General features: G+C 38.7%; 1 protein-coding gene across 3 annotated transcripts in view; it reads right to left on the reverse strand.

Annotated features, from left to right (window-relative positions):
* The window catches only part of LOC135295055 (ephrin type-A receptor 3), a 174,603-nt gene that overhangs the window by 14,118 nt on the left and 144,392 nt on the right, over window positions 1-16,093 (reverse strand). For all 3 annotated transcript variants that reach the window (XM_064411120.1, XM_064411119.1, XM_064411121.1), the window contains 4 exons: window positions 12,501-12,562; window positions 10,069-10,278; window positions 3,491-3,640; window positions 1,289-1,482 (listed from right to left, as the gene is read on the reverse strand). In XM_064411120.1, the coding sequence (XP_064267190.1) occupies window positions 1,289-1,482; window positions 3,491-3,640; window positions 10,069-10,278; window positions 12,501-12,562 (616 nt within the window). The remainder of the gene's footprint in view (window positions 1-1,288; window positions 1,483-3,490; window positions 3,641-10,068; window positions 10,279-12,500; window positions 12,563-16,093) is intronic.

A 16,093-nucleotide genomic window follows, 5' to 3' on the forward strand; every position in this document is an offset into this window, starting at 1 on the left:
TGTTGGTTTCCTAGCTGTTAAACACTCACCAAGCAAAATTACTGAAACATAATTTTGTGCGAGCCATCTTCTCCCAAATATATGAATTTAAAAGCAGAGCCCATTAGTATGCCTGCCTTTCTCCTCCCATTTTTTCTTTCTTTTCCTGCCCTCCGGCATGGCAGCAGGAGGCAATTAGAGTGGCCAGTGTCTGGCTGAGGATGCAGCACAAAGCCAGGGCCAGGAAGGAGGAGGCAAGGTCCATGGCAGTCGCACAGCAGGCTGCAGGATCAATGCAGCTCTTCCCACTGCCTTTGCTCCGTTTCCCTCAGCCTTCCCATGCAATTGCCGTGGTGGGAAGTGTGCTGCATCACAAGGAGAGGTCTGACAGCAAGGTTTTCTGTGCTGCCTTTTGAAACCTGCCTCGTGTCAGGCTCTGGTCTCTTGCCCAGTGACACGCAGAACACCCTCCAGGGCCTGGCTCTGAAGCAGCAGAGGAGCAGAGTGCTTTTCTCCCTGACTCTGCCTGCTTTGCTGACAGAGGATTTGGCACTACCATTCATGCTAAAAATACTTTTACACTCCTTCAGTAAGAGTATGACATTTTGTGCATTGTGCAAACCCAGTCTCTTTAACACTACTTAACTAAAGCTCTTCTTTCACCACGTCTTCATTATGCCCTTAGGTGTCAACACACTCTTCAGCTGCTCTCTCTCAATGAGATAATTCTTATCTCATCATAGTGATGATGTTCCAGAGCGTGTTGAAAACCCAGGATTAAAAATGAATGTTTTAAATGCAATTAGGAACATTGCACAGGTTGAAAATTAATTCCTAGTTCACACATTGATCTAAGAGGGAGTGTAAGTGCATTTTTAGGTCTGTGAGCACTACTCAAGAAAAAAAAAATTCAGATGATTAAAGTTAACATGACTTGTCAGAGAAGAGCCTAAGTGTATTTGGACCCAATTCAGAAAGATACTTAGGAACATGGCTGGCTGTAACCTGTGAAACACTAAGCACTTAAAACACCACCAAAGGGCAGAAGGAAAAGGGAAATCACATGATGGCCAAATCTGCCAGCTGCGTTTTTCTCAAAAAAAACTCTGCTCAGTCTTAGCATAAAAATCTTTCACAGAGTGGAAAAGTAACAGCAAATAATTAGTAAAATAAACACGGCAATGATAAAAACAATAACATTAAATCCTTCTCTCAAGAGAGAAGGTGGTAAAGAGTGCAAACAAATTCTAATTACAGGAGATGAAGGAATCAAAGAGGTTCATGAGCAATGCAAGATCTAGTATGTCACCTTGCCGCCGCGTTGGTGATTATTTTCAGACTGCTGGGATTACGGATCAGCTTATCCAGGATGCTGACAATCTGCTCAAACTTGGGTCTGTTGTTTCTGTCCTTCTGCCAGCAGTCCAGCATCAGCTGATACAAGGCAGCTGGGCAGTCCATGGGAGGTGGCAAGCGGTACCCTTCATCCACAGCCTTAATCACCTGCACAAGGAGAAAAGTTTGTGCAATCTTAAAGGCACTTTACAGCAACTTGGGTTTTTATCAGCTGTGAGAACGTTAACGTGGACATTGTGTGTTTAAACAAACGTGTTTATTCACTAATTGTCTCTCCTTTATCTGCAAAGTAAACCAGGCAGTAGATTAGGCATGCAGAAAGGGGAGTTAAGATACACTGTGTGACTTTGAAGAAGGTGAGTGTGTGGCAAGGATCTCAAAAACTCACTCTCAGTTGAAATAAATCCATAAACAAAAGCCACAGTTAGCAAGAGCTTGCTTAAGCATGCCGAACTTCAAAAGGTCTTGGATATCTCTCCTCTGATTACCCTTAGAAACACAAGCTTTCTACATCCTCCAGTGGACACTGAACTCCAGAACAACAGCAGGAAAAAAACCTTTCCACATCCTCCAGTGGATGCAAAACTCAAAACACCAACAGGAAAAACAGCCTACCCTGCCGAAAAATCAACCTGCTCCTCACTGCCATCCTGAACCGACAGACAAAAGGTCTTGTGGATGATGTCACAGGGCCACAAAATGTTTTTAAAACTTACCTCATGGATAACTATGCATTTTCTATTAGGAAGTGTAAACCCAATTCCTTATAATTTGCCTAGGCTGATAAAATTTTTCTAGATTTTCTGTAATTTTTCCAGATTGACACACACAAAACCAAGATTACTTTAGAATTTATGCTGTAAAGAAGCTTTTTAATCCAGCCTTTTCACTAGAATCCAACACCTCTTGATCAGGCCTACAGCACCTATTGCCCCATGAATAAAAAAACCCAATGTATTCAATGGAGAAAATGATAAAGCCATACTCTGTTAATCTTTCCTTTTCATCTGGATCAATTAATTGAAAAGCACAAGAAACTATTCTAAATCAGAACAAGGACAAGAGAACAGTTAATGCTTTAAGCAGCCATGAAGGAGAGGTATATAAATAGGTTAATCCTTCCATTTTAGATTTTAATGGGCTATTATTAAAGACATTCCACTAATATATCAGTCTGCACAACAGGATACGTTAATCTCCACAAAAAACATTCATTACCAATTAAAAGAAATGCATCATTTTCTACAGAGATTTGGGTTACAGAGATACCCATTTAAAAGGAAGTTTTCTCCTCTTTTTCCTTGTTTAACATAAAGTAGTACAGAAAAATGTTTGACTACAACTATGTTACTGACTTTTTTTAATTTACAACTAGTAACAATGTATATAATCTCCTTGGAAAATCTGTTTGTGTGAGTGACTGCCCTCCATAAAATTTGATCCATAAGAAACTCCTGTAGAATAAATCTAAAATTAATAAAACAACAGAAAAAGAACCCAAAATAGATATAAGAAAAAAAATCTTCTTTGGTGAAATGTTATGCTTTAATAAATACTGGGAGAGCTCCATTAATCATTTGGATTGCAGGCTTGGACAGTTTACTAATGTTACAAAGAAACCTGTATTGGAAGTCTAATCAGATCACTCTCCTTCTCTATTTTATCCATTGATTACTTCCAGAAGCATTTTGGTTTCATTAAACTCTTATCAGAAATGCTTTGCTTCTCTTTTTCACAAGTGCCAAGAGCAATTTATTCTGTGCATTTGACATTTACAGAAAACTTCTATAGGGTATTATACAAGTGGAACCAAAAGGGGATCAACAGAAATTTAGGAGGGTTTTCTAACAACAAGCTAAGGAATGTAAAAGGCAATGACCTCATTCCAGTGGAATTATTTGCATCATCTTACAGAAAAGCACCAATGGGATAAAATACTCTACTCTGCTCCTTCAGAGGTCCAAAACACTCTGCTATAAAGATGGTGGGTTTTTTAAGTTCTAATGAACTTTTACTTGACCAGGGAGATGTGGCGGTTTTCCCCTCCACACCTTATTCAACGTCACCATCAAAAACTCAGAGCCACCTGCTCTTGGCCTCCTTTCACAGCTTGATCCCTTATCTGAGAACACAACTCAGACAACAATTTACTCACATCCTGGTTGGACATCTCCCAGTAGGGTCTCTCCCCATAAGACATCACCTCCCAGAGGACAATCCCATAGCTCCAGGCGTCGCTGGCTGACGTGAACTTCCGATAGGCAATAGCTTCTGGAGACGTCCATCGGATGGGAATCTTGCCCCCCTGGGAGCAAAACAAAACCAGAGAGTCCATTTGACTGTCCTGCAACAAATATGATTTTGTGTGGTTGATTATTTTATCTCTGAGAGCCTCAGTTATTGTGATATTGGTGTAAAAAAACCCAATGTAAGCTGGAAAACGCTGCTGCCGCTTGTCATAAGAGCAATCGAGAGAGTAAAATACATTTCAGTGCAAAATCTACTGATATATGTGTGTGTGAGAGAGTGTGTGTGCGTGTTTGTAGCATAATTTGCACAGATAAGAGTAAATTATAAATCAAGTCTGGTTGATTTTCAGTTATGAAATGTTTGGAAACTGCCACGACAGTCATACATCATTAAAGGTGAAAAACCCACTCCAAGGTCCTTGCTTATAACCCCAGGTCCTTTTGCACAGCACAGGAGGGCTGGATTTGGCTGATTTTAAGGCACTGAAGTGAATTCCCTGCATGGCTTCACCAGGTTTTCTAGGACATTCAAGGAAAATAAGGGGCCATGCTATCACTAAAGCCAAGCCTCCAGCTGACACAGAAAGTCAGATTCAGATGGGATCATCTGTGAAGAGGGAAGAGTGAAAAAAATGTCAGCTGGGAGAGTGACTTTGGACATTTTTTACAGTCACAAGAGAAGCAAGCCATCATTAAATGCCAAACTTGAAGAGAATTGAAGCTACCAGTACAATTAACATGGTAGGTAGGGGTACATCTCTCTCTGGTCATGGCCACCACCTGGTGCTGTAGGTCAAGTTAATAAAATGCACACAAGGAACCTCAAGCTGATTTTCCAAAATGTGAGAATTAGAGGAAAGAGACAATTCCTGGTGATGTCAGCTTTGACAGAGTTTTTTGAGTGTCACACATGAGAAAACGAAGTTCTAAAAGATAGCACTGCAGAACTTGTTCCTGAAAGCAATTCTGGAGTGAATGTGTTTTAGTACAGAAAACTGTGAGATTTTAGTTATTTCCAGTTATGCACAACGTGTGCAGAATATATTCTGAAGATTTCACACCAGACCAGCTCTCTGCAGTGCTTCTGACACCTCCATTATACTCCAGTCACACACCTCTCCTCACAACCACCTCTGTGGGGAGAGAGTGCTCTGACTTCCACTGAAGAACCAGCAGGAAAAAAGATTTAAATATTTTACTGCTTTGCCTATTCTCCCATAAACTGTACCTACACTGAGAGTAGTTATACAATCACCAGTTTTAGACTCACTGGCTTGATTAACAATAGAAATGCAGGCATTAGTGTTAATTATAAACCTAAATACAGTCTAACTGCACTGAAGCATCTTCATTTTCATGCTAATATTGCATAAATTAAATTAAGTATAAACAACACAGGCAGTCTTGACTCAGACTACAATTCAGGCCTCCAAAATGTCACTGGATAGGTCTTAGAGGCTTGGCAGAGGTCAGGGAGGGAATTATCTTGGCATATGGTTTTCATGGATCCCATTCTGTTTAGCAGAGCTCCATACCAAAAGACAAACCTTCCTTTCACACACAACCCTTAAAATCAGGTGAACACTGAATTTCCACATCACTTGCAGACCAGCAAAGAGGATACAGAAAACAAAGTGGAGTGTTTGAAAACACTGTTTTGTCTCTGAAGCCAGAGGAAGAGTCTGAAATCTCTCTCTCTTAGAAATTTAATCTATTGGATGCTGTTCTTTAGTCACAAAAAGTATATTGTATTTTCCATGCTTTATAACTTTATTCACAATTCCCAGTGCTGCTCCAGAACAGTACCAAGAACATAAAAATGACTTTGTTTTTCTCGTACTCAATTAATAAGCTCCCTTTACAAGTGTCCAGAGGCCCTCCAAGAGTCCAAGGCCCAGCCAAGAAACAAGGAAAGCTCTCCTGTAGCCTTGTGTTTTCACAAGAAATCCACTTACAGTTTTAGATGTGAGGCTGATAAAGAAATCAATCTCTCTGTTTTCTATGCTAGAAGTGAGCCTTGGTTTTCAATAAAGAACATGAATCCTGGGGGAAAGCCACATCCTAAATTTACATCAACAAAGACCTCACCACCACAAAGAGAATCAGACATCTCCCATCAGACAAGGGCAGGAATTCATATTGGATAGAAAGCCTTTATAATCTTATGTAAAAAGTTATCTATGAAATTGGAGAAACGCTTAAAAAAAAAAGGCAGTAATTAGTCTCCTCACATTTTGTAACTGCTTAATTGCAGAAGGATTAGAAACTCAATGAAACAATTTTTGGCTTTGCTTTATTGAAAAAGGAAGGTGCATCTACCCCAGATCCTTATTGCAGTGAGTGTGAGTCAGTGGTTTTCAAATTTTCTTTGCTAAGTTCCAGCTGCAATCCTATAAAAACCTGCAGATCCACAGAGCATTACCATAAATAACTCAAAAATATTAATTAAAATGTAGTTAAAAAAAGAAATCAACTGCCAGTGAACAGAGTCTAAAAGTGTAATTTTGCTCTTCTGCTCCCCAATTTGTCATATAAATGTCATAATTATTTTTAAAAAGGGATTTTGCTGACTCTTTTTTGGCATAGTTTAAGAACAAGAACAGCAATATATTTGCTGTTTATTTTCTAAAAAAAAATACAGTTTATAGATATTTTTGTCACAGTCTTCCTTTAATGGCATGCTCATCATAAAGCCAAGCTCCCCACACTTGAGGAGAAAGACAGCTTTGGTGTTAGAAATTGTAGGAGTTTGTTATTGCAGCTCAATATCCCAGGCACTCTGGGTCAGAGAACCTCTCTCAGGGTTGGAAATCAGTGAGCCAGCAGTAACCAAAAGTTTTATCTTCTGTAGATGGAGCTGCTATTCCTGCAGTATCTGTCTCTCCAGCGTAATTCATCTAAAGTCAATGAAGTCCTCAATTTATTTCGAGCACGTCTGGCACTCCAGCACAAGGCAGCTGTTTCCAGGGCTTCAGAACCCATTCCAATATTCTGATTTATAATCTCTTACAAGGTGACAGCCACAGGCACCTAAGCCACAGGCCTGGGGAGGAGTGAATCAAGAAAAATGGATTCTAACTGAATTACTAGAAGGACTTTGCAGAAAAAGCTGAAAGTAAAAGCCTGACATTCATTCATTATACCAGGACTTAGGAGAGTTCAGGAGATCTCTTAATGGTACAGAACAAAAGAGATTCATGTGAGTGAGATGAGCCAGTTTTACCTTTTTACACACCTGACATTATGTGATGGTGCTTGTCAGGCCCTCACTAATGCAAGTTTTATATTGAGATCATCTCCTCCTTGAGTAGTCAGTGATGACAGAGCACTGCTCCCCTCCTCTGTGCTTTGGGGCAAGAGAATTTATGGGGTTTTGATTCCTTTTTTACCACACCCTTCAATACATTCTGACTGTATCACTGTGATTTTGCACATACAGTGAAAATACAACTGATTTCTGTCCAGCACAGGCTGCATTTACATTAAAATGCCATGAACACTGGTGATGTATCTGTGTGCTTAAATAGTCAAAGTTCATCTACTGATTACCCAAATATTGTCTTTGAGAGACATAATTACAGTCCCTCTACAACTGTGATTGCTTAAATTCACTTCCAGTTCATACTGTGTCATTAGTCCACCCACTTGTCATATAGTCATCTGAAAAATAACAAGGATAAACCGGATCCATCTGAAAATGACAATTTTAATACAATCTTGGTGTTTCAATTAAAAGTGAATAGATATGGAGAATGTGGATAATTACAGCACATCCCCTCAGGCACAAAGACTCTGTGAAAAAATAAAAAAAAATCCAAACAGTCAGTCAGCCTGATTCACATGCTGGCTTCTGCTTCTGTAAGCAGGCAGACCCCAGGCTGCCAAAGGCCTTTTGTGGTATCAAGGCAGTGACAATAATTCAGGAGGTAAAAAAAATGACCCTGTCAGGTAGGAAAGTTCCTTACAACTCCCGATTCCCTGTAATTCACACATGCACTTGTGATCTTTGCATTGTCCTTCAGCCTTCTGGTACAATAGCATGAATATCTCAGATTATGCATTGATATATAAAGGAATACATAAATTATTGATGTATAAAAGGATACATGTTCACAGCCTTTATGCAAACCTTCATACATGGCTTCTGAGAAAGAGCACAACATAAAATGTCACCCAGGCAGTGGTGACTATTGAAAGCCTGGCTGGGCTTCTTGGGGGTAGATCAATCCTGACTTGCAATTATGAATTACAGCAGTGGAATCATTCTCAGGCTTTGACATTTACAGGTGGAAAATAGGGGCAGATAAGGAGCCTAAATAGATAAAGCATCTATCTTTGCAGCTAACTCTATAAATTTCCTAGCACCACTGATACTGAATGGTCAGCTGGGAGGAGGAAGAGCTGGAGAACAGGAGGACATCAATGTAATACACACTGTGTAATTTTTGAAATTTGAATTGTAATTTAGATTTTTGTTGTTGCTTTTTAAAATATCTTGTTGTCATCCTTTAGTTTTAAAGACATTAAATAGTTTGGGACAATGCCATTATTAGGCATGAAATAGTTTGAGATGATGCCATTATTTTTAAAATGTGGCACTATTTTTGTCCTATAATTAGTGGTTTCAAAATGTGCTAAGCCTAGGAAATGGTCCTGTGTTTCGTGAAATATCCAAGCAGCAGGAACATGCACTGTTCATCTCTCTGCCAGTGGAGTGAAGCTCTGTTTCACATCTGTGGTCCCTATTTTTTTCAGCTGGGGATCAAACATCCCACCTGGAAACACTCCCCTGACATCAACATTAGACTCACTTCAAAGGGAAATGTGAGCAAAAAAGATGAATATCAAATAGCCTTGTTCCTCTCTCAGAGCTAACATGTGGCACAGGTATATTCACAGCAACAACTCTTGGAAAAAAAATCAGATTTGTCCTAAGTGGTATTTGAAGGTTTTAATTATGTGAGCATCTTCCTGCAGCAGTTTGCACACACACCATAAATGCCAGATGGAGTTTACTGAACACAGATGATTACACTTCACAAAATAGTTTCTTTCCATCTGATTTCACTATCTAATTGCAAATAGGCAGGTAGACTCAGAAAATAGGTGGCAGGAGGAGAGGAAGAGGAAATTCACATGGAACACTGGCTGAAAACACTGACACCCTGTGCACCCTGACTTGTCCAAGCCACCACAGACACGTCACTGATGTGACAGCTTCATCCAATGCTTCATTTTCAGCTTGATTTTAAGACAACAAACAAATATCTGAAACAACAATACACCTATTTAATACTAATACTACCACTAATAATAATTTATTAATGCTGTAAGATTATTGAGAAAGAACACTGCTTTGTCCTACTAATGTCTCTTTATACTAACCATGCCAGATCTCTGCAGACAGTTTTCTAAAGTGGTATATATTGCATATTTCTAACTCCATGACAAAGTTTATCAAGAGGGCAAAGAAAACACTGAAAGGTCAAGTAAAGAATAGAGTCTTTATGCCTTCTAAGTTATGAAGGTATGATAAATGTATCTATTAATGTATGTGTATATAATGTGTAAGAAATCTGTCATTTCTTTACTCATTTCTCACATGTTATTTTATTTCAATCATGAAGAAGGCAGCATGTAAGCTACTAAAATTATTGATTGCTCCTGTCAGTGTTCAGGAATGAAGGAAACCATAGAAAACACACATTAAGCTTGTGCTGATACATTGTAATCTGGTTTGTACGGTGAAGATGAGGTGATAACTGTGGGCAATGCAAATTACACTTGGCTAAGATACTGGATGTTAATGTCACTTATTGTAAAGCTAACAAAATCCACTTTAAATAGCATTAAAATGAGCAACCAGATATCCAAGAGTAATACACATATAGACATAAAGCTAAAGGCTTCCACAAAAAAAATGGAAATGTAATTCAGGGTCATAATCAGATGTGCATTTTTCTGTTTTACTCAGAGGTACAAGAGCAGGTATAATGACACACCCTTGAAGAACAGTGATTGCAGTATGCTCCAGTCAGACATATCTCTTATCATGCTAGAAAACACAACAAAATTCAATGGGTAGGATTTTTTTTTCACTGTGTGAGAGCTAAATCAGCAGTGTAACTAAAACTTCTCAAAGCACACATGAAGGCTTAAATTATTGTGTGCCAAAAGAACTCAGGCTTTAATTGTAATATTCACTCCCTTACACATCCAGGAGAAAGAAACGGAGCCAAGAATTTTGCATAGTCTAAGGAAAGTAATCTACCAACACAAACCATGCTTTTTGTATGGACATTTTCTATTTTCTTCAAGACATGAATTTAAAAATAACTGTGATGAGCTCCTGGGTTATTGAACATCTCTGGGCAGGAGTGACTGCCCTCTGAAACACAGCCTCAGATTTCAGATTTCCATTTGATTTCAGCCTTTGCCACGACCAACAAGAATTTAAAAAAGGTAAAGGAACGCAGGAACTCACCCTTGTGGTGTAAGCAGCTTCTGGGTCATCCTCCAGTACACGAGAGAGACCAAAATCTGAGACTTTGCAGACCAGGTTGCTGTTAATGAGGATGTTACGAGCCGCCAAGTCCCGATGGACGTAACCCATATCCGACAGGTACTTCATGCCAGATGCAATCCCTCTAAGCATGCCCACCAGCTGGATCACTGTGAACTGGGCATCGTGCTTCTGGAAAACATTGGAAAGATCATCTCCGGGATTGCTCATGTGCCTTCTTGCACGGATTTTTTCATAAATAGCCTGGAAGCTCCTCAAATGAAGAGCTCGTGAGTCAGGCGTTGTGATTTAAATGCCACATGTTGGTCTCCCAATCAGCTGAGGGAAGATTTGCAATTCAGATAAAAATTCATTTTCCCCCTTCTTGCTGTCATCAGAGTTTTAATTTCCTAGATGGGGCACGTGTGAAAGCAGCACATAAATCTAGGTTGTGTGTGCTCCTGAGACTGGAGTGTCAGAACATTACAGAAACAGATGTCCAACTTCCCTGAAAGGCTACAGGATTTTCTAGTGAAAATCCAAGCCTTCCCCAACGGCCTAATGAAAGTTTTCTATTACACAAGAAATTCATTTAACAGAAGAAAATGCTGATCTGAGTCAGCAGCTTTCAAATTCTGTTAGTTTTAAACTCATTTCTTAAAATTTTCCTCAACTTCAGGAACACAAAAATGACTGAAACACTTAGCCTAGAAACCATTTGTTGGATATATTTCTAATCATCTACTTCTGGGCATAATTTACATCTCTCAACTCTTACTAATCCTGTTTGCTAACATCTACTTCTGATATTGATATATGGATATATAGACAATAGGACAGCATTTGTTGTAGTGCAGCTCTCAGATGAATTCCCCAGTGCTGTAAATGTAACCTCATGGGCAGCTCTCCAACTCCTCGTGCTGCTGCTTCTGGAATTTTATTAAATACAAGGGAGCTGATTCTGTCACGTGAGGTGATCTGACATGAATCAGTCTGCCAGACTGATTGCATCCATTTTTCATTTTTGGTTAGTGTACTTGGAGGTGAAAGTACATTAGACAAAACATTAGACAAATATATGACAGCATGGATGCTTAAAGAGTCTCTCAGAACTCCCCTTCATGAAGAAATTAATATTTTAAAAGATTCTTATCAGTTGTCTGTACCTTTTTTATCAGAGCCAACACAAGAGAATTTTATATAGACTCTGGAAAAGATTTAGCTGAAAACCAGAGGGCTTCTAACCATGAACAGAATAAGATGCTCAGAGAGCCTTTCAATGGCAATGAGGAAAGCAAACTAAGTAGTTCCAAAAGGCATTTATAAAAAGGTTATAGGGCCTGAGTTGCCTGTGATATTAATGAGTCACAAGGTTCTTATCTATGTTTCTACATAACAGTAGTAAAAAAAAAAATCACAGTAAAATGAAAGAACAAGCTGAACAACTGTTCTGTGCAGTCAGAAATTATTCTCCCTTCCTCAGGGCTCTCTTCAAGGATTTCAAGTCTAAACAAAATATATGTAGTTCAGTACAGAGATATTTCATTCGGCTATACTGACACATTATTTATATGTATTTTACATGCTCCAGTGGACACCATAACATATATAGTACATAGAGAAACTAAGGTTGACAATCTATCCCCTTTTGGGGTTAAATGTCTAGTTCAATGTTATGAATTTGGGGGATAATGTCATTCAACCGTGGCAGAACCAAAGCAGTCTCCCAGCCAAAGCTGAGTTTGCTCTAACAAATTAAAATTAAACCAGTGTTTCCCCTCAGATGGGATTTCATTTCTCCTACACTCCTTGTTTTGCCATAAGTAAATCTTGGTGACACAGGGAGCATTTGAATTTTTTTAGGCTCACTACCAACTTTGACAGAAAACAAAGATAAATCAGCCACAGCATTAGTGTGTCTAAGGTTGGAAGAAGAAAACAGGCCAGTAAACTTTGCTGGCTAAACATTTCTAACATCCCCAGGTATGGGGCTATTCTCTCAACTTTTCATTACTGATAAAATTTCCATAAATTCATTCATTTAGAAAATCTCTTGCTTAGATATAGAGACTGCCAACCAATAAGCATAACTGCATTACAGTCATAATTCAGCCTCCAGAAAAACAGTTCCCATTTTTTGTGTGCCAGAATGTTGCTTTGTTTTGTTCATTTTTAATAGATATGACACACTAATGCAACCAAAACTGCCTTAATTTTGGAATAATGCTTATTGTAAATGGACCAGCAGATCCCTAAGTGGCTTTCTGAGCCCATCATGATACTCGCAAACCCAAATGAAAATAAAGAAATATCAAACAAGAGCTGCTGATGAATCAGTGCAGAGTGGCAGCAAACCCCTAACAAGTCCAGAACATGAGCTACTTCTGCCCCATTTAGTTTCCTGTTGCACTTACTCGTAGGAAGCTGTCCAAGGAACCATTTTCCATATATTCAGTAACAATCATAACTGGTTTACCTGAAAACAGAGCACAGGGGTCAGGCTTTTCAAAGGGAAACATTGGAATACCATCAGCAAACCCAAGCATTTCAGGAATGTGTCCAAATCTTCCTAACCCAAGGATAATTTTTACACTATGCCTTTACATTTAGAAAGGAAGCAAAAGATGTGTGGGCAAACTGAGGCTGGGTGCAGATAAAGATGGAAAGTGTACAATAAAACACAGGAAAGAGAAGAAGATCTGTAAGATGGGCATTCCCTCCTTCCAGGCACTCCTTCCCTCTGTACTGGGATCCCTGACAGCACAAACTTGGACACAGCTGGGACCTGAACATGCTGCACCCACGGGGCACTGGCAAACACTAAAGAAACAGCGCTTGAAAAGCCTTTTTCTTCCCCCAAAACTCATCCCGATATATTCAGACCAGTTTTCGAAACCATTCCTTCCACCCTAGGGCATTTTGTGACACAATCAAGATTTTTTATGCAGCTCTGACAAGCTGGAGAGAAAGTAATGCAAAAATTCATGTGATGACAGGGAAGTTTCCAGACCAAGGTCATTGCTTTGCTAATATTTTATCATGATATATATTTTATTGTTTCATAATATTTACTAATGCTTTGCTTATTTTCTCTTTGTGGTAGAGAGAAAGGTGGGTAAGACCATGAAGATATTTAAGGAGATGAATTATTATTGCACATAAAATACAGGAAGGCATCTGACCATAAAAGTAGGACTACAGCCTGCATATTGTATGGTGGGCATGGTGAAATTTTAGCTTTTAAAATTGAACAGCATGAGGCTTGAAAAAGGCACCCAGCTTAATTAAGAACAAGAAAGCCATTAAAAAAGCCAAGTCAATGGTAACAACTTTTTTTCTGTTTGCTTTTCAAAAAATACAGCTTCTACCAAATAGAAATCTTAGAAGGGAAATAGTAATTTCAAAGAATGAGTTTAACACAAGAAGAACATTATGAATTATTGGGCTCAGATATCTTCTTTCTGTGGTATAAATGATGTGTTATACTGTGGGAGTCACACTAATGACTAATTAATTGACTGTCATCCATTCACCAGGAGGAAATACTGTATGCAAAATATTAATCTTGAATGATAGATGATACAGATAGAAGATTTAACAATGTAAAAGCTCAAACAAAAAATCTATTTATACTTAGTCTTGCTAGCCAGAAATATAGTTGAAGAAAAAGCACTTGCACTCTGTGTGTAACATGAATTCAAAGGGATTTCTGGTAACACCCAGAATATGCTGCTGGACCTTTCAAGTACAGGGCTATCCAAAATTTTCCATGATAAATTGATTTACTTTGCCCTGCACTTTGAAGCCAGGAGACAGGTGCCTGGTTTCTGTACAAACTCAGGCAATTTTACGAGACTTTATCAGAAGAACTTAAATTAGAGTAAGAATTATATCTTCCAAATTATTACAGGAGCATCTTCCTGCCTTGCTCACCCACACTCCAAAAGCCTTAAGTGCAGGGTTTCACCCTCATTCAGTTGGAAATGTGCCCATAATAAGAAGCACATGCTCTGAAGTTTTAAAAGAACCCTCTGCATCCATTTATCAAAGCTCGGCCGTTTATAAATGATAACAAGTTGTGTCAACAGCAGTGCCCAGGTTTATTAGAATAGCAGGCTACAAATTGCTGTAAATTATTAGTAAACTCAGCAGAACACGTGTGCTGGTTATTAAGACTGCTGCCTATAGTGTGCCCAGGAGTGCAGGGCAGCAGCTGGGAAATGCAGAAATCCACAAGGAGCAGAGGAACAATTCTGTGCTGCAGGCAAGGCTGGAAGCCTGATGCGGTGACTGATTTGTTAAAAAAAAACCCAAACAAAAAAGCCTCCAAACTCCCAAGCTTTTTGTCGTTCTATCACTCTGCAGAATGTCCAATAAAACAAATAATTATATTTATTATTTTGTTTAGTTTGTGCCATATACTTTTGCCTAGTAAAAAGTAGCTCCAGAGCAGATTTCTCAGCTCCCTTTCTGGAGCTATCTGCAGAGGGTGTTGTACCCCTGAGGTTTTATAGGCTTTGGCTGAGAATATTCAGAGTTTGCTCTCTCACACATAGATGTGATGGGCAGCTGGCACTCCTGACCTCCTCCCCCAGCCCCCCAAAGCAGACAGCAGTGCTGTGAATGCACCTGAGTGGCAAACTCACTAAAAGCCACTCACACAGAGTACAGAGAGATTTAGCAATAAACATTCAAGAGCAACGCACAAATTCCTGCCTGTACAGCAATTAAATTATTGTCTCAAGTGCTCCAGGAATACAAAATGTAACAACAGAGATTTTAGCTCAGCTGTGTGCAGACTGATGCTGGTGTTTAAGGTGATTTTGTGACTGCAAATCTTATTCTGACTGTATAAAGTGTGTGTCACTACAAAGCAGGAGATAAACCTCAATTTATGCAGGCAGACCTTTCCTAATAGGACTGTGAGACCTAAGATAAACAATAATTTCTTTGTTATTGAAATCAGCAAAATAGAATTTAATGAATCACACATAGAGAAGGCATTATTATTATAATTATGGCTCTTCATAACATGTAGTGTTTTACATACCTTTCACTAGTGACTTTTAGACATATTCTGGTGGGGTTTTCATTTCTTATACATTTCAGCAGTATGTTATGAAATTTTTTCATGCTTATCCTTGTGAAACTTTGAACCACACGACTGAAAACCAAAATTTTCTTAAAACTAATAAAATCATCTACTTAAACCTGAAGTATTTGGTATGTTCCTATCCAGTTAAACTAGAAACATCCTCAGCAAATTCCAAGCTGATCACTGAAATGGCAAAGAGCTGCTTTGCCAGCAGGATCCTCTGGGATGAACAAGAAAATATCCCACCAATTTTTTCTGCCCCTCTTAAAAACCTTGGAGCACTCCCTTTTTGTTTTTTCTTTAAGATTGCTTCATAAAAAATCTTATTGATCTCCCACTTAATAACTAATGTGGGTAGATACATTTGATTGCTAAATGTATCACTTTGTTATGCAGTGGAAATATAGAAAGTGTGGCTGAAGGGGGTTGTTGAAATATATTATTTTTCCAAGAAGGTACCACATGTACATGAAGGTTTCAGTTAAATTTTTTTGGTCTCAAAAAGAGAAGGTGATTTGTTATCATAAACAACAACCAAGAACATGCTTTAACAAAAACAAACAAACAAAAAACAAACCAAAAAACCGAAACCCCAACCAAACCTATAACAAGAGCACCCAAATTCAGATTTAGAAAAGGCATTTAAGTAAATATATATAAGGACAGAGATAAAATTAATTTTACTATTGACTAATTAAATCCTCAAGATTTCTTTTTGAGATTTTTACCAAGATGTTTGAATTCTGGAGCTTTAACTTGCCCCATGCTGGTACATATTGACTATCTCATGGGGTACCTCCCCTGTACAAAAACCATCTAGGAAAAAAGTTTGGCCTTATGTAATTATTCACTAGAACTGGTTGTTGTACCAGGTTGGCTGTTCATTAATTAGTGCTAATGACAAATCTAATG

This window comes from Passer domesticus, chromosome 2, assembly GCF_036417665.1.
Source record: "Passer domesticus isolate bPasDom1 chromosome 2, bPasDom1.hap1, whole genome shotgun sequence".
Taxonomy (NCBI): Eukaryota; Metazoa; Chordata; class Aves; order Passeriformes; family Passeridae; genus Passer; species Passer domesticus.